Source organism: Phalacrocorax carbo, chromosome 6, assembly GCF_963921805.1.
Source record: "Phalacrocorax carbo chromosome 6, bPhaCar2.1, whole genome shotgun sequence".
Lineage (NCBI taxonomy): Eukaryota > Metazoa > Chordata > Aves > Suliformes > Phalacrocoracidae > Phalacrocorax > Phalacrocorax carbo.
Window position 1 is genome coordinate 46,185,263 of NC_087518.1, and position 18,805 is coordinate 46,204,067.

Below are 18,805 nucleotides of genomic sequence, written 5' to 3' on the forward strand. Positions count from 1 at the left end.
TGCAAAGTTAATTTTAATCCTGTATAGAAGATAAATCCTAGGTAAAGATTTTTTAAAGCTAATTTCTGTGATGACTGTCAACAAACACACAATTATATCCTAAGTAATGAAAGCATGAGACTCATTCCTTTCTTGTCTTCAACTGGAGCTGAGAATTCTACAAATCAATCTGAATTTTTATGGGAAGCAACATTCTCGACAGTATCATAATCATACGCTAAAAACAGATTCTGGAACTACCATGGGGAAAACTTGAGATAGCCTGTACAACTATGCATTAAAACAGCCTTTGCCTGATTCAAAACCATTTAAAGAAGAACTTTATTGATGGACTGTTTAATGTCCTTGGATACTACTGAAGAATTTTTATGGCAGCACTTTGTATACTGGATTATTAGAACTCATTTATCATCCACTGCCTCCACATATATCTCACAGCTGGCTAACTGCAATAGCAGTATGAATCAGAGCTACAGGGCACACCAATATTTTCCTCTCTAAAGGAAATAGAATTCTTTAGGGGATTTACTCACTGTTCTTATATTAGCAACATAATAAAGCAATTACAACGATCTCCATCAATTAATCCCATTAGAGAAGGAACTTCCTTGAAAAAACAAGGCTAAATTCACATTATATAAAACTTTATATAAGTTTAAGTTTTTAGGACATCTATTCCCAAACTCAGGGAGAAAGACTCACCAATATTACAGTATAGAGTGAAATTAATTAATAGGTTATTGGACTAGCTCATAGAAGCTTTCCAAGAGGTTGCTTCCTATCAAAAATATAATTTGGAAAATATGTCTTTATTCTTATCTTTTTGTAAGTCAAATTTGTAAAAATGTTAGTGGGCTCTGTCAACATGGTGACAAACAGCATCATAAACTAAACCCTTACTGACCAGCAGGAACCACTGTCAAAAGAGAACAAATGTGACTTTTCAATCAGAGCCCTCCTGCCTCCCCCCTCTGCATGGACCATCAAGGAGCAGAAGAAATGGCATTGGGTCCCAGGGAGACGGGCACCCTGTTCTCATCCACTTTGTTAATGTAGGTCCGTAGCCTTACTCCTGCATGTACCCAACTTCTGCTACTCCAGATCTTCAGCCTTTTCAGGAAAAGTCCCCTCTATCTGCCTTGCAAAGCAGAGGAGGAGGAAGGGGTTTGTACCACAGATGCCTTGGGAGCAGGCCTGCCAGCCTAACTCTTCAGCACATACAGAAGTTGGAGGATCCTTTCCCCAGCAGCCCTTTTAATGGACAATCCTGTAGTATTTATGGGAGGGAGCTAATGAAAATAATCCCCAAGTTCCCAAAGCTCAGAAGATACAGGAGATCTTCACCCCAGCATCACTGTCTGACCCAAGCTGGCTGCAAGGAGGGTGGTTGGCAACTCTTGGAGGAAGCAGCCCTGCAGAGATGCCATACTGCTGCCAGAGGTCTGCAGTTGGTGGTTCATTAGGAGCTGCCACTGCTCCCCCAAGGGAGCACTTTGCAGCCTTCCTCCACCACATCCCCATTCAAATTTGGTCAAAAGTTTTCCTTTTGAAGCTCTTTTTTTTCTTTCTTAAGTCATTTTGCCTTTGAAGAGTATCTACTTACTGTGTAAAGCACCTCTTTTTCATTAAATGTAACACTTAAACCCCAAACACCACAGCATGGTGTGGGGAGGCCTTTGAGGCAGAGCACGAGCCCCCTCACCACACCACAAAGGTCCTTCACCCTTCCAGTCCCCCCAGCTCCTCACCCTGCCTCTCTCCCTGGTGGCATGGCTGCTGGCATCCCCCACAACTCACCCTTCCTGCCAGCCAAGGCTGGGGACATCCAGTCACCCACGAGGTCCTGCTGTCCCCTGCAGAGGGCTTGCAGGGTGCCATCTTAGAGGAGGGAAGGCCTCGGCCTCATGCCACCTCCCTCCCACAAAGGAGCTGCCACAGCCAGGGCCTCTCCTCTCCTCACAGCAGGTGGGATGGCACCAGCTCCTTTGTGGAGCCTCTTTTTGCTCCTGTTGCAGGAGGAGCCCTCCACTTCTGTGAACACGGGGAGCAGAGTGAAATAGCCTCCCCAGATCAAGTCTGTCCCCGGCACCTCAGCGTGGGCCCTGCAGCCCCTCCCAGCATCCAGGGAGGGAAAAGGGGCCATAACGCCCTTGTGGGGGGATAAAACCTCTGGGGAATATACAATTATCCTTGGCCTTTTTTCCCAGAAGCCCACAAATAACAAGCCCCTGGGGTTACCCAGAGTGGAGCAGTGCGGGGCAGATGTGAGGGGAGGGCATGCAGAGGAGGGAGTGGGAAGGGAGCAGGCACTGGGTACCCCAATCCTCAAGAGGGGACACCCATGGGGGCAAGGAGCCTGAGGGAACAGGGACAAGGGGGAGAATGGCTGCAGAACAGCCTGTCCACATTGCAGACACAGTCGGGCTACGTGCCCACCATCTGAAATAAAAGCTCATTATCCAAAGGGTATTTTTGGTGCCTGTTGAGTCCTTGATAGTTCATGTGCTGCATTTATACTCCTGTGGCTGAGAAAAATCGTGTCCAGTCTCAGAAAAATCCCATTTGCCCCCATTTTGTGTAGTATCCTCTGTAACGAGGAAACATGGCCTTTAAAATAAAAACAGCAAATAAACTCAGACCTCAGTTTGCATATAGACCACACATGAATACCAAACGTGCAAATGCATACTTAGAAATAAAGTTGCCAACTGAATGTTTTAGACTTCAAGTTTTCACTATCCATACATCTATCTCAGCCTTTAAAATGTTCTATTATTCTCTTTCCCAAATCCAAGCAATTCACAGGAAGAAAGTTACATGAAAACAGCAGTGGTGTTGTCTCTTTCTGGCTCAACTTTGTGGCCTAAGGACAGGCCAATTTCCCAATTCTTGTAATTTTCACTAAAGGAAATAATAAAGGTAGACCTTGTTCCTGGGTCCTGCTCCACCTGAGGTCTGGGCTGGACCTTTGGATTATAGGTACCACCCACAGCCAAAAAAATATAAGGGCTGAGTCCAGTGGACTTCTGACTCTTCTTCATCATCTCTCATGGAGCCTCTTATTCCTCTGAAAGAAAGAAATGAACTACCATTTTGGTTTGACAGTTTTAAGTCCAGTGTCATAGGTGCTGATGATACCAGGTAAGTGAGTAATCAAGCCTGTGATTCTTCCTCATCAATCTCTTACATGACAAGGAAAAGACATTGGTCTTGGGGGATTTTGAGGCTTTTATTGGGAGGAAGGGGTGTCTTTTTTGGTTTGGTGATTTTGGGGATATTTTTGATGCTGGGAAACATAGTCCCCTTTAAAGGACAGATTCACTGTGCAATTATTTTGAAACAAACTTGAGAAAGGGTTTCCAAACTCTACTTGGTCTATGGCATATGCTCCTTCAGTTGTACGTGGGCCTCCTTTGGCAAAGGCTGATGCTTGATTAAGCAGTTTAACAGTGTATGTATCATCCTGAAATTTTGGGCCCGATTCTACAAGGTGCTAAAATGTACCTTCACCCCCACATTCACCACATCAGACTCACAAGGGATTCAAAGGGAGTCTGGGGCACCCGACTTCTCACAGAATTATGGTATAAGGGACTGAAGTTTAAAGATAATCAAACAGTTCTCAAAAAAAACCTGTACAGATCTGCATATTCTCAGCTTGTTCAGGAGTATAATAAATTTGTCTGTTTCACCAAGGACTGGCAAAAGTTCCATTGGGGTTTGCTGAAGATAGCAAATTGATTTGAGCTATATTCTGTAGACTTTTTACATAGAAATCTATCCCAAAAGTCAGTTGGAAAGCTATTTTATTGCTCAGCTGTAGATCTGATATTTGAAAATACAGGGTTTTTTGCAATTGTTAGGGCCAAGCTTTTATTTTTTTCAGAAGCATCTTTCCTTCTATGATTCATGATTGTGTGAATTGTCTAAGGTAGGAAATATCAGTTTGAAATTACTGTCACGTGCAATGGGAACCCAAAGGGAGAGTGTGGAACCAGATCTTCTCCAGCAGGAAAAACAGATGGTAAAAAAAATCAAGCCAACTGCGTTTCCAAGTAAATCCTGGAATGCAGTATGCAAAACAACACATGTTCAATCAGAAATCCTCAAAAGAAAAGACCATCTCCTCAAGCAGATTAGCTACCTTAGATGAAGGACATTATAATCAAATAAGCAGCTTGCCATCCAGGTACCTCTGTAGGTCTTCTTTCCCTTGGTTTCCTTATTTTCTGTGATTTCAACAGGAGCTGAGAATACTCAACACCATAAAACAGACTTTAATAGAGTACAGCGACAGGCACTGTCCCCAGTCTCAAACTAAACAGAGAAATTTCTCTTGACGCTTAACAGTTTTCTCCTAAGACACCCCTCACTTATCACTTTTGCTTCATTAGTGGAACTTCTGACTCTTAATGTGAATGATATACAATATGCGAAAAATTCTACCACATATATTAAACCGCATACTGTTACTCAGTCTTCTGGACATACCTTTGGAGACATTCATACAACTGCCATATGGGCTAACAACAGCAAGACAGAAACTTTACCAAAGCTCTGGAAGGCAGACATACAGATTTTTTATATATATTCACAAGAGCAATTGTTTTATCTTAAAACCTTTCTAAAACAGGCACATACTGCAGGCTTTGGCAGTAGAGATAAAATATTATGGGATCCAGCCTTACTTTGTTTTTCTCAGCCAAATATACACATTGTTATAACAGAGGAAGAGTTGCATCCAGAATTATTACTGCTTCTTGATGACCAAAATGCCTCATATACTGCTCCATACATGAAACCACTGCAAATTATCCATCTTGCCCAATCAACAACAGCTTCTTTGGGGCGGAGGAAAGAAAAGAAGCATATATGTGGTTCACTTAAAATGCACTGACAAAAACAGCATTTGAAGGCATATGTTCAAAACAGTCCCATATTGTTATTACAGATGGAAACAGTGAAGGAAGAGAAACAGAAGAAACAAAAGCCAGCTTTTGTGAGTTCCAGAGCAATCCCTTATGATCCAGGGTCTTGTATAAGATGATTTGGAAGCTTTGGAAAGGCATTCAGGGTCTCTCCCTGAATAAGGCACTGTAATACACTGTCTTCCATGAGCCTGGCCCAGTGCCATGACAGTTCCTGCGTAATTCATTGCACGTTTTGCTAAGTGTTCTCTGTATATCTATATAGATATATACACATAGGCATATATGTAATTTTCCATATGCTTTCCTGCAAAACACCAGAAAAACAAAATCAATTACATAATAGAATACAGAATTCAGAATATGCTAAACTTAGTACCTGCTGACATGTTGCACGTGCCCCAAACTAAACCAGAGATGTGTTGATTCAGAAGTTATATGTACTTTAAGTCTGCAGATATAAATTATTTATTCTCTCATAAAGTCCTCATATAGCCTAGCCAGGAGGTCTAATGTTTGACTTTCCAAAGAGTTTCTGCCTTGTCCCATCATCTTTTCAGCATATTAGCACTATTGCTAGCACTTTATAGTGTCATTCTCCATGGTAAAATGTTGATTTAGGACAAAATTCAACATTTTTTTTCACGTCTTAGAGTCTAGATCTTCAAAGGTAGAGGGTAGTGTCTTGAACCTCATAATCTTTCAACATAAAATGCTTAAGAGATGCATAAAGCAGATCCCTATTCTTCTTATGGAAACATGCATATTCTTCAAACGTCACTCTCCCTTCATCTTTTCTTCTCCAGCTGAAGAGAGGTTCAAATAGAGAGATCGAGCAGCTGGCTAGATTGTTTATGAAATACTGAGATCTTAATTTCAAGACTACCAGTCTGGAATCAAAGGCAGCAGCTATCACAACCTGTAACTGGCCAGAGGCCTTTCAGTGAATCTGGGTGAAGTGAGCAATGAACTTCACCAAGACTTACCAGTAGTGAAAGCACAGGCCGTTGTGAGAACTGGCTATCCTGGACCAGGCATCAATCCAGTCCTGTATACCATCTCCAAAAGTGACACAAAGTAGATATACTTTCCGTAAGAAATACACCAAGTATAGTATTATGTTCCCACTCTGAGTGGTCAGTGATTTAAGGACTGCTTGAGATAGAGCTTATAAACTTAATGCCATGTTTAACAGATACCGATGTGTCTGTTAAATCTTCCTTTATTTTGTCTAACTTTTTAAATCCATTTTCAGCTCACATGGCCTTCTACATCAGTAAGCTTCACAGTTTGTTCTTTGTTTTCCTTTTGAATGAGTTGCTTAAAAATACAATGAATTACCTTTTCATTTTTAATTATCAGAACTAGTAAATAATGACTTTCATATTTACCTATTGTGTCTGCTGTGGCCATAAGCAGAGGCCACTACGAACAGTCCACTGCCTCTGATAAAACACAGATCTATACTGACTCTTTCGTTTTACAAAATAATGTATTTTCAACCCTTTTTGATTCTGCGATTCCCAGTCATGTTTTTTAGTGGAAGACTTAGAGTCTAGGGCTCAGACACCCACTGTTTCAACCATACTTGGAATTATTTACACAAGCACCTGAGAAGTGGGTCCTTCATTTAATTAAACTACAGCTGTTACCTCCCACATGATGTGCTTGTGTGAGTTCACACTTTATCTCAGCTCTTCTTCCTCCTCATCTTCCATTTCCTCTTCTGAGTCATCCTTATTCTTTGAACTGTTGCTGAATTCAAGGTTTCCTTCAATATCCAGTACCTGTAAGTGCTTTAGGTTTTGGAAGGTACTTTCCTTCAGTGCTCCAACTGCGATCTTATTAAACCTTTAAACAAACAAACAAAAAGACCTTCCTATTAAAATAAGCCCGTTTTTATATCAAACACAGAAATGAGGAGACTAGGAGGAAACCATTCTGTAGAGTTACTCTAACTTGCACTGACCCAAGTTACCCTAACTTTACACTGACCCGCAACAGCACTCTAAGAGTACTGACTCCTCTGGATAGAAGAAAGAAGGGAAAACAGGTACTGATTAACAAGCAGGCAAATGTAGTGACTGAACAAAGTTTGCTCACAGCACTCTGTGTCATCACAAAGGGCTCTGAATGAAAACATTGGGAAACATTAAGAATCTCCCACTGATTTCAAGTTCACTGACCAAGCTTTCAAAAAACTACTGTTTTCTGCCCCAGCCCCTCTTCCCCCTTCTATAATGATATTCTGCAAGGAAAAAAATCATAATATTGGAATTCCTCCCCCACAAATTCTTTCTCTTTGTATTCTGCTTTCTCCTTCCCAGAGAGGAAAAGCACCTGCTCCATAGCCCCCATTTCAAATTTTAACTTGCTTTTTAATGAGATTCTGTGTCATCCCAGTTTAATTCTTCTCCCACAAAACTCAAAATACTAATACAAAGTATCCCTTCAGAAACAAAGCAATATGCAATAATTTTTGATCTGTTTTTTGGGGTTCCAAGAATATAAATAAACTAATCCACAATTTAAGAACCTCTCACATATACTGCTTGGTCCATTACACTTGAACATACTTAAAGTCACGTTCTGACTAATATTCCAGATGCATTTTATTGTTTCACAGCATTGCAGTGATTAATAGCCTCCCATTAAGAAATACAATTTAGCCTGGGTGGAGTTGCCTCCTAAATATGTTAGCAAAACAGTTGTGCAAATTCCTTTTTTCTCTTTATATAGAAATATAGAATGTGGTATGTGGTTTCTGGTTTGCATCCAAGCATTCACTAAGATCTCATAAATGTGAGCAGCTGAATAGACAGACTGCTGTAATTTACACCAGACTTTGTAATTTTATTTGCTTGGTATGGAATCATTCATCCAAAAGGTATGATTCAGAACTATTCAGAACTACAGGACAGTTGATTTGCATACGGACAAAATAAGGCCTTATTTAGTCTTGTGCAACAGGCAGCCTAGGCTTTTTGAATTCATCCATGGGATCAGCTTAATCAAATACTTATAACAGTTACAATACTGTGACTCTACATTATATGTAAAAAAGGTCAGAATCTGTCACCTGTAAAAACAAGGTCCTCATCCAACGGACAGAGTAGGAAAAAAAAGAAAAACAGAAAAGCTTTCTAAATGTAGTTATATAACTGTCACAGTTGTCATCTATTTCTGACAAAATTATCAAGGGAAGGCACACAACTTCAAGATTAGTCACACACGCCTCACTAGAGGGGGGTTTCGTCAACATCCAGGGCTAACAGACACAGGTGAAGCTGTAGTCCTACAAGTGGACTGTAAACTTTTAGTCCACAGCTGAATACTGGAATATCACATTAACTTCCCAGAATTTCTAACATGCCCAGTCCATTCTAATAAGCACAGAAAGGACAAACTGTCTAAACAGAAAGAAAATCTTGTTTCTATCCATGTCTTTTCTGAGCAGGTGGACATAGTTTTGTCATACGTTACTATAAAACAAAGTTGCTTTTTTAGGAAGTTAGGAATTTAAATACTTTCTAAAAGGTAAGCAATTAAAAAGTAGATAAAGCAGAAAAGTCTTATGTATTAAAGTGGAAGGTTGACCTTACCTGAGATAAATGCCTTTTATTTTGGGTGTGGATTCAAAAGCATTCTCTGAAACAGTTGTTATCTTATTGTTCTGAAGATACAGATATTCTAGAGATTCTGGCAGGCCTGATGGGATAGAAGTCAGCTGGTTGCCAGCCATGTCTAGTGACTGCACAGAAGAGACAACAAGGGGTCAAATAAATAATTGTATTTAAATATTAGCAGCAGTCCAAAATGAGATTTAAGTTTGACAACAAGTAGGCTTCCAAAGGATGGCTGTATACAACCCACACACACACTCTGGAAGTTTATCCATTGTTTTATACATATATATAAAACACACATATAAGTCTATAAAAACACACACCTACATATATATGTGTGCATTTATAAAAAACTTAGTACAATAACAGCACAGAAGTGAGATGTTTATGCAAAGCTTATCCAGGATTTGTTGTGTTTGAAAATCATCTGGAAATGGGCTTTATTTTTCACATGGTACTTTGGTGACTCTGCTTCAGATCCTCTCCCTTCTGGTGAGGTCAGGAAAATGACAAACACTGTGTGTACAGTGGAAACTGTAAATTGTCAACAATGCAGAAAGGTTCAGTTTGAGTTCATGGTGGAAAACTGAAGTGATATCTACTGTAGCATAAACTAATTTAACCTGCCTCTAATTTGCATCAAGGTAATTGTGGCTGTGACAATACTGCTCTCTTACAATACCATTTAGCATCATGATTTCACATGAGACATCATGCTGTTTTGTTTAGGAGTCCAAACATTTCTTTATCTGTGTCCCCAGGCTTTAGCCTGCTTAAAGTGAATTACAAGCAGGCTGTGTTTCAGATATGTGGGGGAATTCCTTGGAAGCTGCTACTGCAGAATAAGGAAATAATCTAACACAGACCAAGGTATGAAGATAACAGGACTAAGGGCCATGATCATTTCTCAGGTGAATTTTAAGCATGGGAATGGATCAAAGTAAGTGTTTTGTTATCCTCTATTGTAGTATTTTCACAGGACCAAACTGACATACTAGCTACACGTTATTCAGAGCTACACTTCTGCAAATGATTGTCATGTTTTCAGTGGTTTTATTCTCCACATAATCCCAGTCTGGCAAACAATTACGTAAATGTATAGCTTTGCAATTGCAGATAGTCTTCAGTGATTTCCATGGAAACAGTGTGGACTGAAATGTACGCTAAGTACATGCATGATCAGGATCTTATGTGATGGTTATTTGTCAAATCCACTCCAGTGCACAACTCATAAACTAATTGCACAGTTAAGCCCTTAATGATAAAAAAGATTCATATATACTATCATGGAAATGAGTAACAAGTAGTAACACTGGTCCAGAAAAAAAAGCAACAGCTAAAAATGCACCCTTAGTCTAACAAAATTTTAAGTATGTGCTATTATCTTGACCTTGTTTAATATGAACAGGGTTTACTGTGAGGTAGGTACAATGCGAGGGCCAATGTTTGATTCAGCAAAGTGTTTCTCTGACTTGACACTGACTACAAGGGAGTGGCAGTAAAATAAAAGTAACGTGAAGTAGCTATGAGTCAGGCCTTTCAAGAAGGAAAGCTTGTCATTCCAACCAACGACTAAAGCTGCCTAAAGGGTCTCATGACCCACTTTTGTTTTAAAAAAAACCAACAATTGAGGTGACAGTGCCTATATTTCATTATGCTACTTCAGTGAAACAATTCCAGCATCTGTAATTCTCAACAGCATCTATCTTCCGACTACTTTTTATCTTATATATTTGAATGCACGTGCACACACACTTCCCCCACCACCACTGAAGCACCAAACAAATGCAAAATGTAATAATAAAGCCATGGACCAGATCTGCAGCTGATGAAAACCCTGCAAACAGCTCTACAGGTACTGTTGATGCATTGCTGATTTACATGAACTGGAAAACAAGCTATTGTTTATTCCCAGGAACACCAGAAAGATAAATGTTCACATAGATAAACGTTTGGATTGTCTGAAAACACCCTGGGGGCCAGGGTGACATGTGCTCCATGACCTTACCCCTGATCTGCTCTGAGATGTACAAACTTTGCCCATACAGTGACCTAACGGTATGCACCATAGATGGCTGCCACATGACATAGGCGGCAGGAAACAGGCTGTTGCCTAAAAGGAAATGCAGACAAATCCTTCAGCCAGTCTAACAATTTTGAAAGGTCATTTTGCACAGCAGAAATGTGATTGTTCCTGCCTTATGGTTTGTGTTTAACTTTCTCCAACAATTAAGCAAATGAGAAGACTGCTGATTGAATCCAGACCTCCTAGCTGCTATCCAGGTGCCTTAGCCAGCTGAGCTGCTAAATCCTACAGCTTGGCCTGTCTGACTATAAGCTGATGTGGGGGCTTTGAGAATTAAGTGGTTTTGTTTATGCATTCCTTCCTCCTGCTGTCTCTCTTCAGAGCTGATTTTAAATCTTTTGGGAGACAAGCTATCTGAAAGGCATAATTTCAGTTTTAACGACAACATTCACTAATGTTTATCTGAAAATATAGGACACCATTAGGGTTCAGAAACAAAGATGTCTTTACATTTCTCAGCATTAGCAGTACATGGCAGACCGCCACCCTCGTCAGCAGTGGGAGGTACCCACCTCTGGCACAACAGAACGTAATTTCTACTCTAGAAACAGAAGGTGTAGCACTTACAATGCAAGCCCAAAAATGAGGACCAAGGGCATCTAGTATTGGTGCTCTACAAATTGGCTTAGGCAGACAGAAAAGGACATCAGCATTACCAAAATAATTAGAGAAGGTGATGTTTCTACCTGGAGACTGCTGAGTTCTCTCCATGCTCTTGAATAAATGGAATTTATTTTCAGTTTATTGTTGCTTAAATACAGTTCCCGCAGCTTTGTCATCCCAGACAAAGTCCCTTTTGGGATGATGCTTATCTCGTTCTCCTTCAGCTTCAGAATCTGCAAGTTCTTTGGAAAGCCAAAGGGCACTGTGTGGAGATTGTTTCCAGAAAGATCCAAGGACTTCAGTTGCCTCAGTTTACGGAAGGCCTCCCGATGGATCTGGGGACTTTTGAGCTTATTGTAGCTCAGGTTCAGCTCTTCGAGGAAGTAAGTGGTAGCAAAGTCATTCCTGTTAATCTCAGAGATCTGGTTATGAAGGATCATAAGTGTTTTCACTCGCCGGGGCAGCCCACTGGGAATCCTTTCCAGCATGTTGTTGTACAGGTGGACAGTGTGAAGCTTCTTTAAGCCCTGGAAGGCTAATGGGTGAATACCTCGGGCTTTTAATTTGTTATTGTGGAGCAGAAGGTACTCCAGGTTCTTAATTTGGGTCAAGACATCTCTGCCAATCACCTTAATTGCATTCTTCTCCAGGTGGAGGAGGACGATGTTTCGAGGTAAACCACTTGGGATTTGTGACAGGTTATTGCTGGACAAATCCAGATACTCAAGACTAGACAATTTCCTTGGGAAAGCAGGAAAGAAAACACTCTCCATTTAGATTCTGCAAGGTGAAACAATAACCAGTTTTCCCTATGATTTTACAATCTTTGCTTTAGCGTCTTAATGGCACAGCTCCCGTTACTGCCCCTTTTTTGTCTCATGTTATGACTGATGTGGACAGCAAAACAGAGAGCTCCCATACTGCCATTAGGGATTAGGACTAGGCACTGCCATTGCTCCCCAGCCACACTAGCAAGAGAATCTGCTAGAGTCCACATACATCCAAACTGCCACTGGGCTGAGACCTGAGACCAGTTTTGCAGTCTACTGTTCTCTCATCTGACACCACAGATAGCAATGTATGAGCAATTTCAGTGATCAAATACCATGAGAAAGATGCCATGGGAGCAGCATTAGAACACAGAATTTAGCTCTTGATTTCACAGAACCATAGCCTGAACATGAGTAATTTCTGTCTCTCTGAAAGTGTATATTGAAACTGAAAAGCAGGACTGCTTTTTAGATGATGAAATATTACTCTTATGAAAAGCAGAAATGCTAATTCAGTGTCCTAGGCTAAAGCAGTGAACTTCTACTGACCCTCCAGCATTATGGAAGTGAGTCAGGGCTAGAGCTGCTTTGTGTAAGCTACTGAATCTGGATTCCATGGACTCAGCTGAAGCTAAAATAAATCCTGAGACCAGCCACTTATACCAACTGGATGTGGATCAATGGTATTATATGCCAGGACTGAGGAGTCCTCTATTCCCTAGTATTTCAGGTCAGTTTCTCAGTTCAAATGAGACTGTAATCTGCATGGCACTACATAACCCACTGCAAATGACCAGAAAGTTTTTAGGAAATGCAAGTACTAATGCCTTACAGACATTGCCTACTGGTTACTACACTGCTATTGACAGCTATCCAAGCATGCTCTGAATGAGCAAATATACTCTCTGGGTAAAGCACTTCATTGCTGCAAGCTGTAACGTTTCCCCAGCTTTGGTACATCTCAATAGCGCTATGCCGTGCTGTACAGACAGTATCATGAGAGCAAGGAGCAACGTCTACCCCCTCTGCTGACTGTGACTGGTGCCTTAGCTACAGCCACTATACTCTGTTCATCAAAATCTTAACAGAAATTATGATACGTCCAACATGACCTGGAGGTGGACACAACACAGCTATGGTAAATTACTAAGGGGCGTTTCTGGGAGTGGGATGCAGAAAAGTAAAGCACAGTTTGATACATTTTCATGTCTGGAAAACAGAAAAGTTCACAGAATTAAGTTATGGGCAGGACAGATTATGTGATCTGTATTTTCAGGTAGAACAAGGGCAGCACTAAATGCAAGCAGAGACACAAATGTTAACTTTTTGAAGGCTAAATTTAGGACAGCGAAAGGCTATTTCTGTTGCATCAGTTTGTAGCAAAGCTTTTCCAGCCATCTGGCTATTGAGCAGCACCATTGCATCCCTCCTACTCCAGCAATCCATCTGCACTGGGGCACAGCTGTGCCAGATGAATTCACAACTGTGTATCTGTGGCTGCTTTCAAGCCACATTCACAGAAACACAGAATTGGCTTTAGTGAAGATGAAGGTCTGGCCTTAACTTCCAGTCAACTGCCCTTGAAACTGGAAAGTCCCAAGTAACCTCACTTTTGTCTGGTTTGGAAGAACAGAGACAGCTTTCAGCATCATTCTAGGTGGCCTTTCGCAGAAGGCGCTTAGTACCTGGGTCTCTGGCAATCAGGGAGTGATGCAGTCTGATGTTCAGTGTTGTGTCTTTTGTATAAAAGTATTCTGCAGTGTGAATTCAAACCACTCATCCAGATCTTTGCTTTTGAATGGCAGCATCTGAATCTAAGCCTTTTCATATAGACTTAGCAGAGAAATGCATAATGTCATGCAGTTTTAATAAATTTACTTTTAAAGATGTACTTTTTTCAGTAGATATACTACTGTACATGAAAAGATACACAGACAGAAACAAAAGTGCAGACCACAGATCTCAGTCTCACCAGAAAGTTTCATTGTCCATTCCTTCATTCGTTAAGTAGTTATTCTGTAAATACAGCTCCCGCAGACCTGTAAGTTCACTGAAGGCTCCTTTGGGAATCTTCTCTAGCTTGTTGTTCTAGAGTCACCAGAAGCACAAAGCTCTTTACTTGACATGAAACAACATAGGACATTCAGGTTCTGCTGAACTAACACCAGGCAATTAAACTTCAAAGGGCTAGACATAAGATATTTCAGGGGGCATTATAATTCTGCTTAAGAAATATATACAAATATTAGACTGAAATATTACAACCTAATTTTATTGAGTCCCCATGGAACGTTTGGGCTAAGGAGTTAGAATTTGCCCCATACTGGATGGTTTTATTTTGAATTCTTAGTCCTTCCATCTATGTGCAAATGTATAATGTAATCTAGGCAACTACCCCTGGAGTTTGCTCAAAATTTATGCATTTTGTAAGACAGATTTCACCATAAGGAAGAATTGCATTGGAAGCTGGGAAGCAGCCATCCTTCCAGGATTAATGGCATTCCAAAAGGTACAGTTCCTGCAATGTAAATGTAGATTCCAGAATAATTAGTCCTGTTGCCTTAGTGTGGCTTCGAGTAGCCAGTAGGCAGACTTGAACAAAGTATAAAACTAAATTCCACTTAGAAATTCCATACAGAAACTGTAGGAATTATAAAAGGAGATACATATAAAAAACACTGACACTGAAATTTGTTAAACTTCCCACAATCCATGTATACACAATAATGTGATGGACAGACTGGCCTAGATTCATGTGCCAACTAATATAAAGTGGATACCACCACAGACAGATTTGGCTGAGTGTCTCAATGAATAGTGAAATAAAAAAGATGTATCACATCTAAAGGACATCTTTTGGACACTTTTGGTTCTGTGTTGGCTGTCTCTCACTTCTCGTTGTCCTGTTTTTTTCCCAGTCACAGTATCAAGGTAAATGTTACTACTGACAGGCAGTGCGCTTGAAAACAAAATGCTCATTTCTCTCTTCAGCTCCCTTGCCCTTAACACAACTGGTGACAGCAGGGAAGGATACGAGTTCAAAGTGTAGTTCTCAAAGTCTGAGACCCCTTTGGAAAATAATGATTACCTATGGATGGTGTCCTGGTTTCAGCTGGGATAGAGTTAAATTTCTTCATAGTAGCTAGTATGGGGCTGCGTTTTGGATTTGTGCTGGAAACAGCGGTGATAATGTGGAGATGTTTTAGTTGTTGCTAAGTAGCGCTTACACTGGTCAAGGACTTTTTCAGCTCCCCGTGCTCTGCCGGGTGCACAAGAAGCTGGGAGGGGACACAGCCAGGACAGCTGACCCCAACTGGCCAAAGGGATATTCCATACCATATGACGTCATGCTCAGTATATAAAGCTGGGGGAGAAGGAGGAAGGGGGGGGACGTTTGGAGTGATGGCGTTTGTCTTCCCAAGTAACCGTTACATGTGATGGAGCCCTGCTTTCCTGGAGACGGCTGAGCGCCTGCCTGCCCATGGGAAGTAGTGAATGAATTCCTTGTTTTGCTTTGCTTGTGTGTGCGGTTTTTGCTTTACCTGTTAAACTGTCTTTATCTCAAACCATGAGTTGCCTCACTTTTACTCTTCCGATTCTCTCCCTTGTCCCACCAGAGGGGAGTGAGCGAGCGGCTGCGTGGTGCTTGGTTGCTGACTGGGGCTAAACCACGACAAATGGCAATAAAATGCAGGGGACTAGTAACTTCACACTTTGCAGAGAAATTCCAGCAATTTAAAGGATCAGACTGTTTGCTTTTACTTTTCTTCAAGCTGGAGAAGCCTGTGTTCTAGAAGACTTTAATGAGAATTAGCAGTGAAACCTTCAAGGGAAAAGAAAGCTGGGAGGAACACAGAACTGCCTAAGTCCAGGGGCTGATAACAGTCTCCAGTCTACACACGTCCAAGGAGCTGTCAACACTAGGAGCAAGCGGAACCAGGATTCCCCACCGCTGCAGCTCTCCCATTGTTAACAAGGCTGAGATCTCTAGCACAGACATGACGAAGTGTTTTTATCGAAATCAGATGACACAAAATTTAAAATGCTGGAGACTAGTTAATACCACAACTTCTGCTGTTGCACTATTGCTGGAGAAGTTGTAGCAGTCAAGATGATCCAGATTTCCTCTGTGTTGTCTGAATTGCCAGTTCAGTAGCAAACAAAGATCACTGATGCTAGGAAACAGTAGTCTATGTGAAATGAGTTAGTGAGCAAAGCCAGTACATAGCGGGCAAGCAGCTGTCAGGAAAAACAGCATCATCAGTGGCAAACTTAACTGGGAGGCCCATCACTGGATGGCCATGGAGAATGATCTACCTTCTTGTACTAATATGTAGTAATATCATTATATGCAGGGAAGAGACCAACAACACTACCACACAGGCATTTGCAATGCATTCCCCTGAAAACACAGAGAAGGGTTTTTGTCCCCTGTGAGCATTTTGGTGTTTTGCAAAAGCACACTGTTACTTATGAACAAAAAAGTAAGGACATAGGAGACAGCTACTGTTGAGCATAGAGCAGATGAGACTTACAATGGGCCTGGGAATGTTTCCAAGTGCACTGAAATGGCTTGGCTGTGTAGTTTGAATCCCTTACAAACACAGTACTTGGTCAAAATCGTAAAGGAATACAAAACCTTGTTGGCATTACCTTTAAGTGTAGTTTATATAGTGCTGGAGGGAGATTCTTTGGAACATACTTCAAGAAGTTGCTGGACATGATGAGTATCTCCACATTATCAGAGCCATTGAACATATTATCAGGTAACCCAGCATCTGAAAGTTTGTTGTTATGAAGATACACTGATCTGTTGGAAGGAGAAGAAAGATTATGTTACACAGATAGTGAGATCTGAGGGGCTTTTTTACCAAGGGAAAGCTGTTTAAAAATTATACTTCAATCTTTTCCTCTTTCCTTGAGATAATTAGATTTGTTTTTACAATGTGCCCTTTAATTTAGCAAGGGATACAGATGCAAAACCAAATTGCTTGTCCGAACACTCTCTGAAATTTAGGTCTATTCAAAATCTAAACCTGCATTTGAATACAGATTTCACAAGTACCCTAATCTCCGTATCTAACAAGAAACTGAGTGCAAGTCTGGGATTGTACAGTGGTTTGAAACAAAGAATGTTGGTGTGGTGGCCTCACTCGAGAGGGTTAGAGCTCATATCTGATTAACAGCTACGCCCCCAGTTTTAACTTCTACTTAGAATCAAATCTTGGCTTCTTGGGCTTGCAAAATCAACCCGTAGATCTCTCAGGAGAGGGCCATCTCTCATCCCTCCGTTCTTTCTGCTCCCATGAAGGCTGGAAATTCCCCCGGAAACAGTTTCTCTCTTACTCCTAGAACTCAAAACGGCACCGAGTACTGACAGAAAGACAAAGCAGATTTACCCCATCTGGAGGAGTTTTGGTTTTTAATGAACCTTTGGGATCAAGAGAAAGACAGTTTCTTATTTTCCCTTTGCCCTTCTTACTTTTAACCTTCAATATTCACAGAGTTTCTCCAATTGATTCATTGTTTCTTACACAGGTTTCAATCCTGTATAAAACAATTGACCCCTGTGAAGTTATTCCTGCTTTTCATTGGCTTAACTGCTAAATGAATTCATTTGACTTCTTAACAAAAGACATCATAGGATTTTACTGACTTCCATTAACCCTTCCTTTTCTGTGTTTACCCCAAGAGACAGCAGGCAGCTAAAATTGTACAGACATGTTAAAACTGCAAAAGAGCACAGTGTCAAAGTGTGCTTTTTGAACTTGTTCTTGGATTCTCTACCAGTTGCAGAGAACTTGGCAACGTCTTTCTGGAAGGAAGGAAAGGCTTAGTATGGAAACAAAATTGTATGATCACACACTCCAGCGAGTTCAGAGCCACATTGAAAATACTGTTCACCCTGCACAGTCAGCTGTACTTTTAACTCACAAATATTTGCCTTTCTGAAAACCTTGCTTTCCAAATAATCAGCCTGAGGCCATGAACTCTGCTGGGGGCAAATAAACCAAATGAAACAACTGTGTTAGGATTTTCTATCAGCAATCTTGGAAACCAGTGAGGTACTATTCTGATTAAAATTTGCATTGGTATAGGAGAATGTGAAAATCACTTCAGAAGAGTGCAAGAATTTTAATACGAAATCAAAACACAGCAGCTTCTGCAACTCAGATTAAGGAAGAACACATGTATAAATCTAGCTTCTTTCATGATGAGACATTGCCAGAAATCAGTGAGTGATTCAGCCTTTTCAGCTACCGAGAGCCTATAAGACTAAAGGCCTAATAAGTACAGAGTAGCTTCAGCTCTCAATCAATTCAGTGGGAACAGAGAGTTCTTCAATTTGTCACAAGGCTGGGCTCTAGGAGCTCAACTGGGTCAGCTATTATTAACTGCTTCTAAACTTGGATGCGTAAATTGCTACCAACAGAGTCTGAGATTTCTTTACAGGATTTAGATGCTGCAGTGTCTGTAGAGATTACTTAAAATGCCTTCAGAAAATACCATATCTCACAGGAGGCAGTCTATGTGCATCTGAATTTGAGATGGGCCAATATGCTGCATTGGATACAGCTAAGAAAAATCACAACCTGAAACTAGCAGAGAGACGTTTGAAACATGACCTGAGGGTATGGACCACTTCTGAAGGTGCTAAAGTTCTTAGTTTTAATATAGTTAAGTTATACTCAACTGCATTGAGTACTGTACTCTCAACCTGATTCTTTTTAAATGAAGGGACTATAATAAAACTAGGGATTTCTAAACAGTTAATCACCATTTTGGGAAACC

General features: G+C 40.8%; 1 protein-coding gene across 2 annotated transcripts in view; it reads right to left on the bottom strand.

Annotated features, from left to right (window-relative positions):
* Positions 1 to 4,257: 4,257 nt before the first annotated feature.
* PODN (podocan) overlaps positions 4,258 to 18,805 on the bottom strand; it is a 28,163-nt gene continuing 13,615 nt past the window's right edge. For both annotated transcript variants that reach the window (XM_064455073.1, XM_064455072.1), the window contains exons 6-11: positions 16,667 to 16,823; positions 13,986 to 14,101; positions 11,327 to 11,984; positions 8,531 to 8,679; positions 6,581 to 6,779; positions 4,258 to 5,235 (exon numbers count right to left, since the gene is read on the bottom strand). In XM_064455073.1, the coding sequence (XP_064311143.1) occupies positions 6,614 to 6,779; positions 8,531 to 8,679; positions 11,327 to 11,984; positions 13,986 to 14,101; positions 16,667 to 16,823 (1,246 nt within the window). In that variant the 3' untranslated portion in view covers positions 4,258 to 5,235; positions 6,581 to 6,613. The remainder of the gene's footprint in view (positions 5,236 to 6,580; positions 6,780 to 8,530; positions 8,680 to 11,326; positions 11,985 to 13,985; positions 14,102 to 16,666; positions 16,824 to 18,805) is intronic.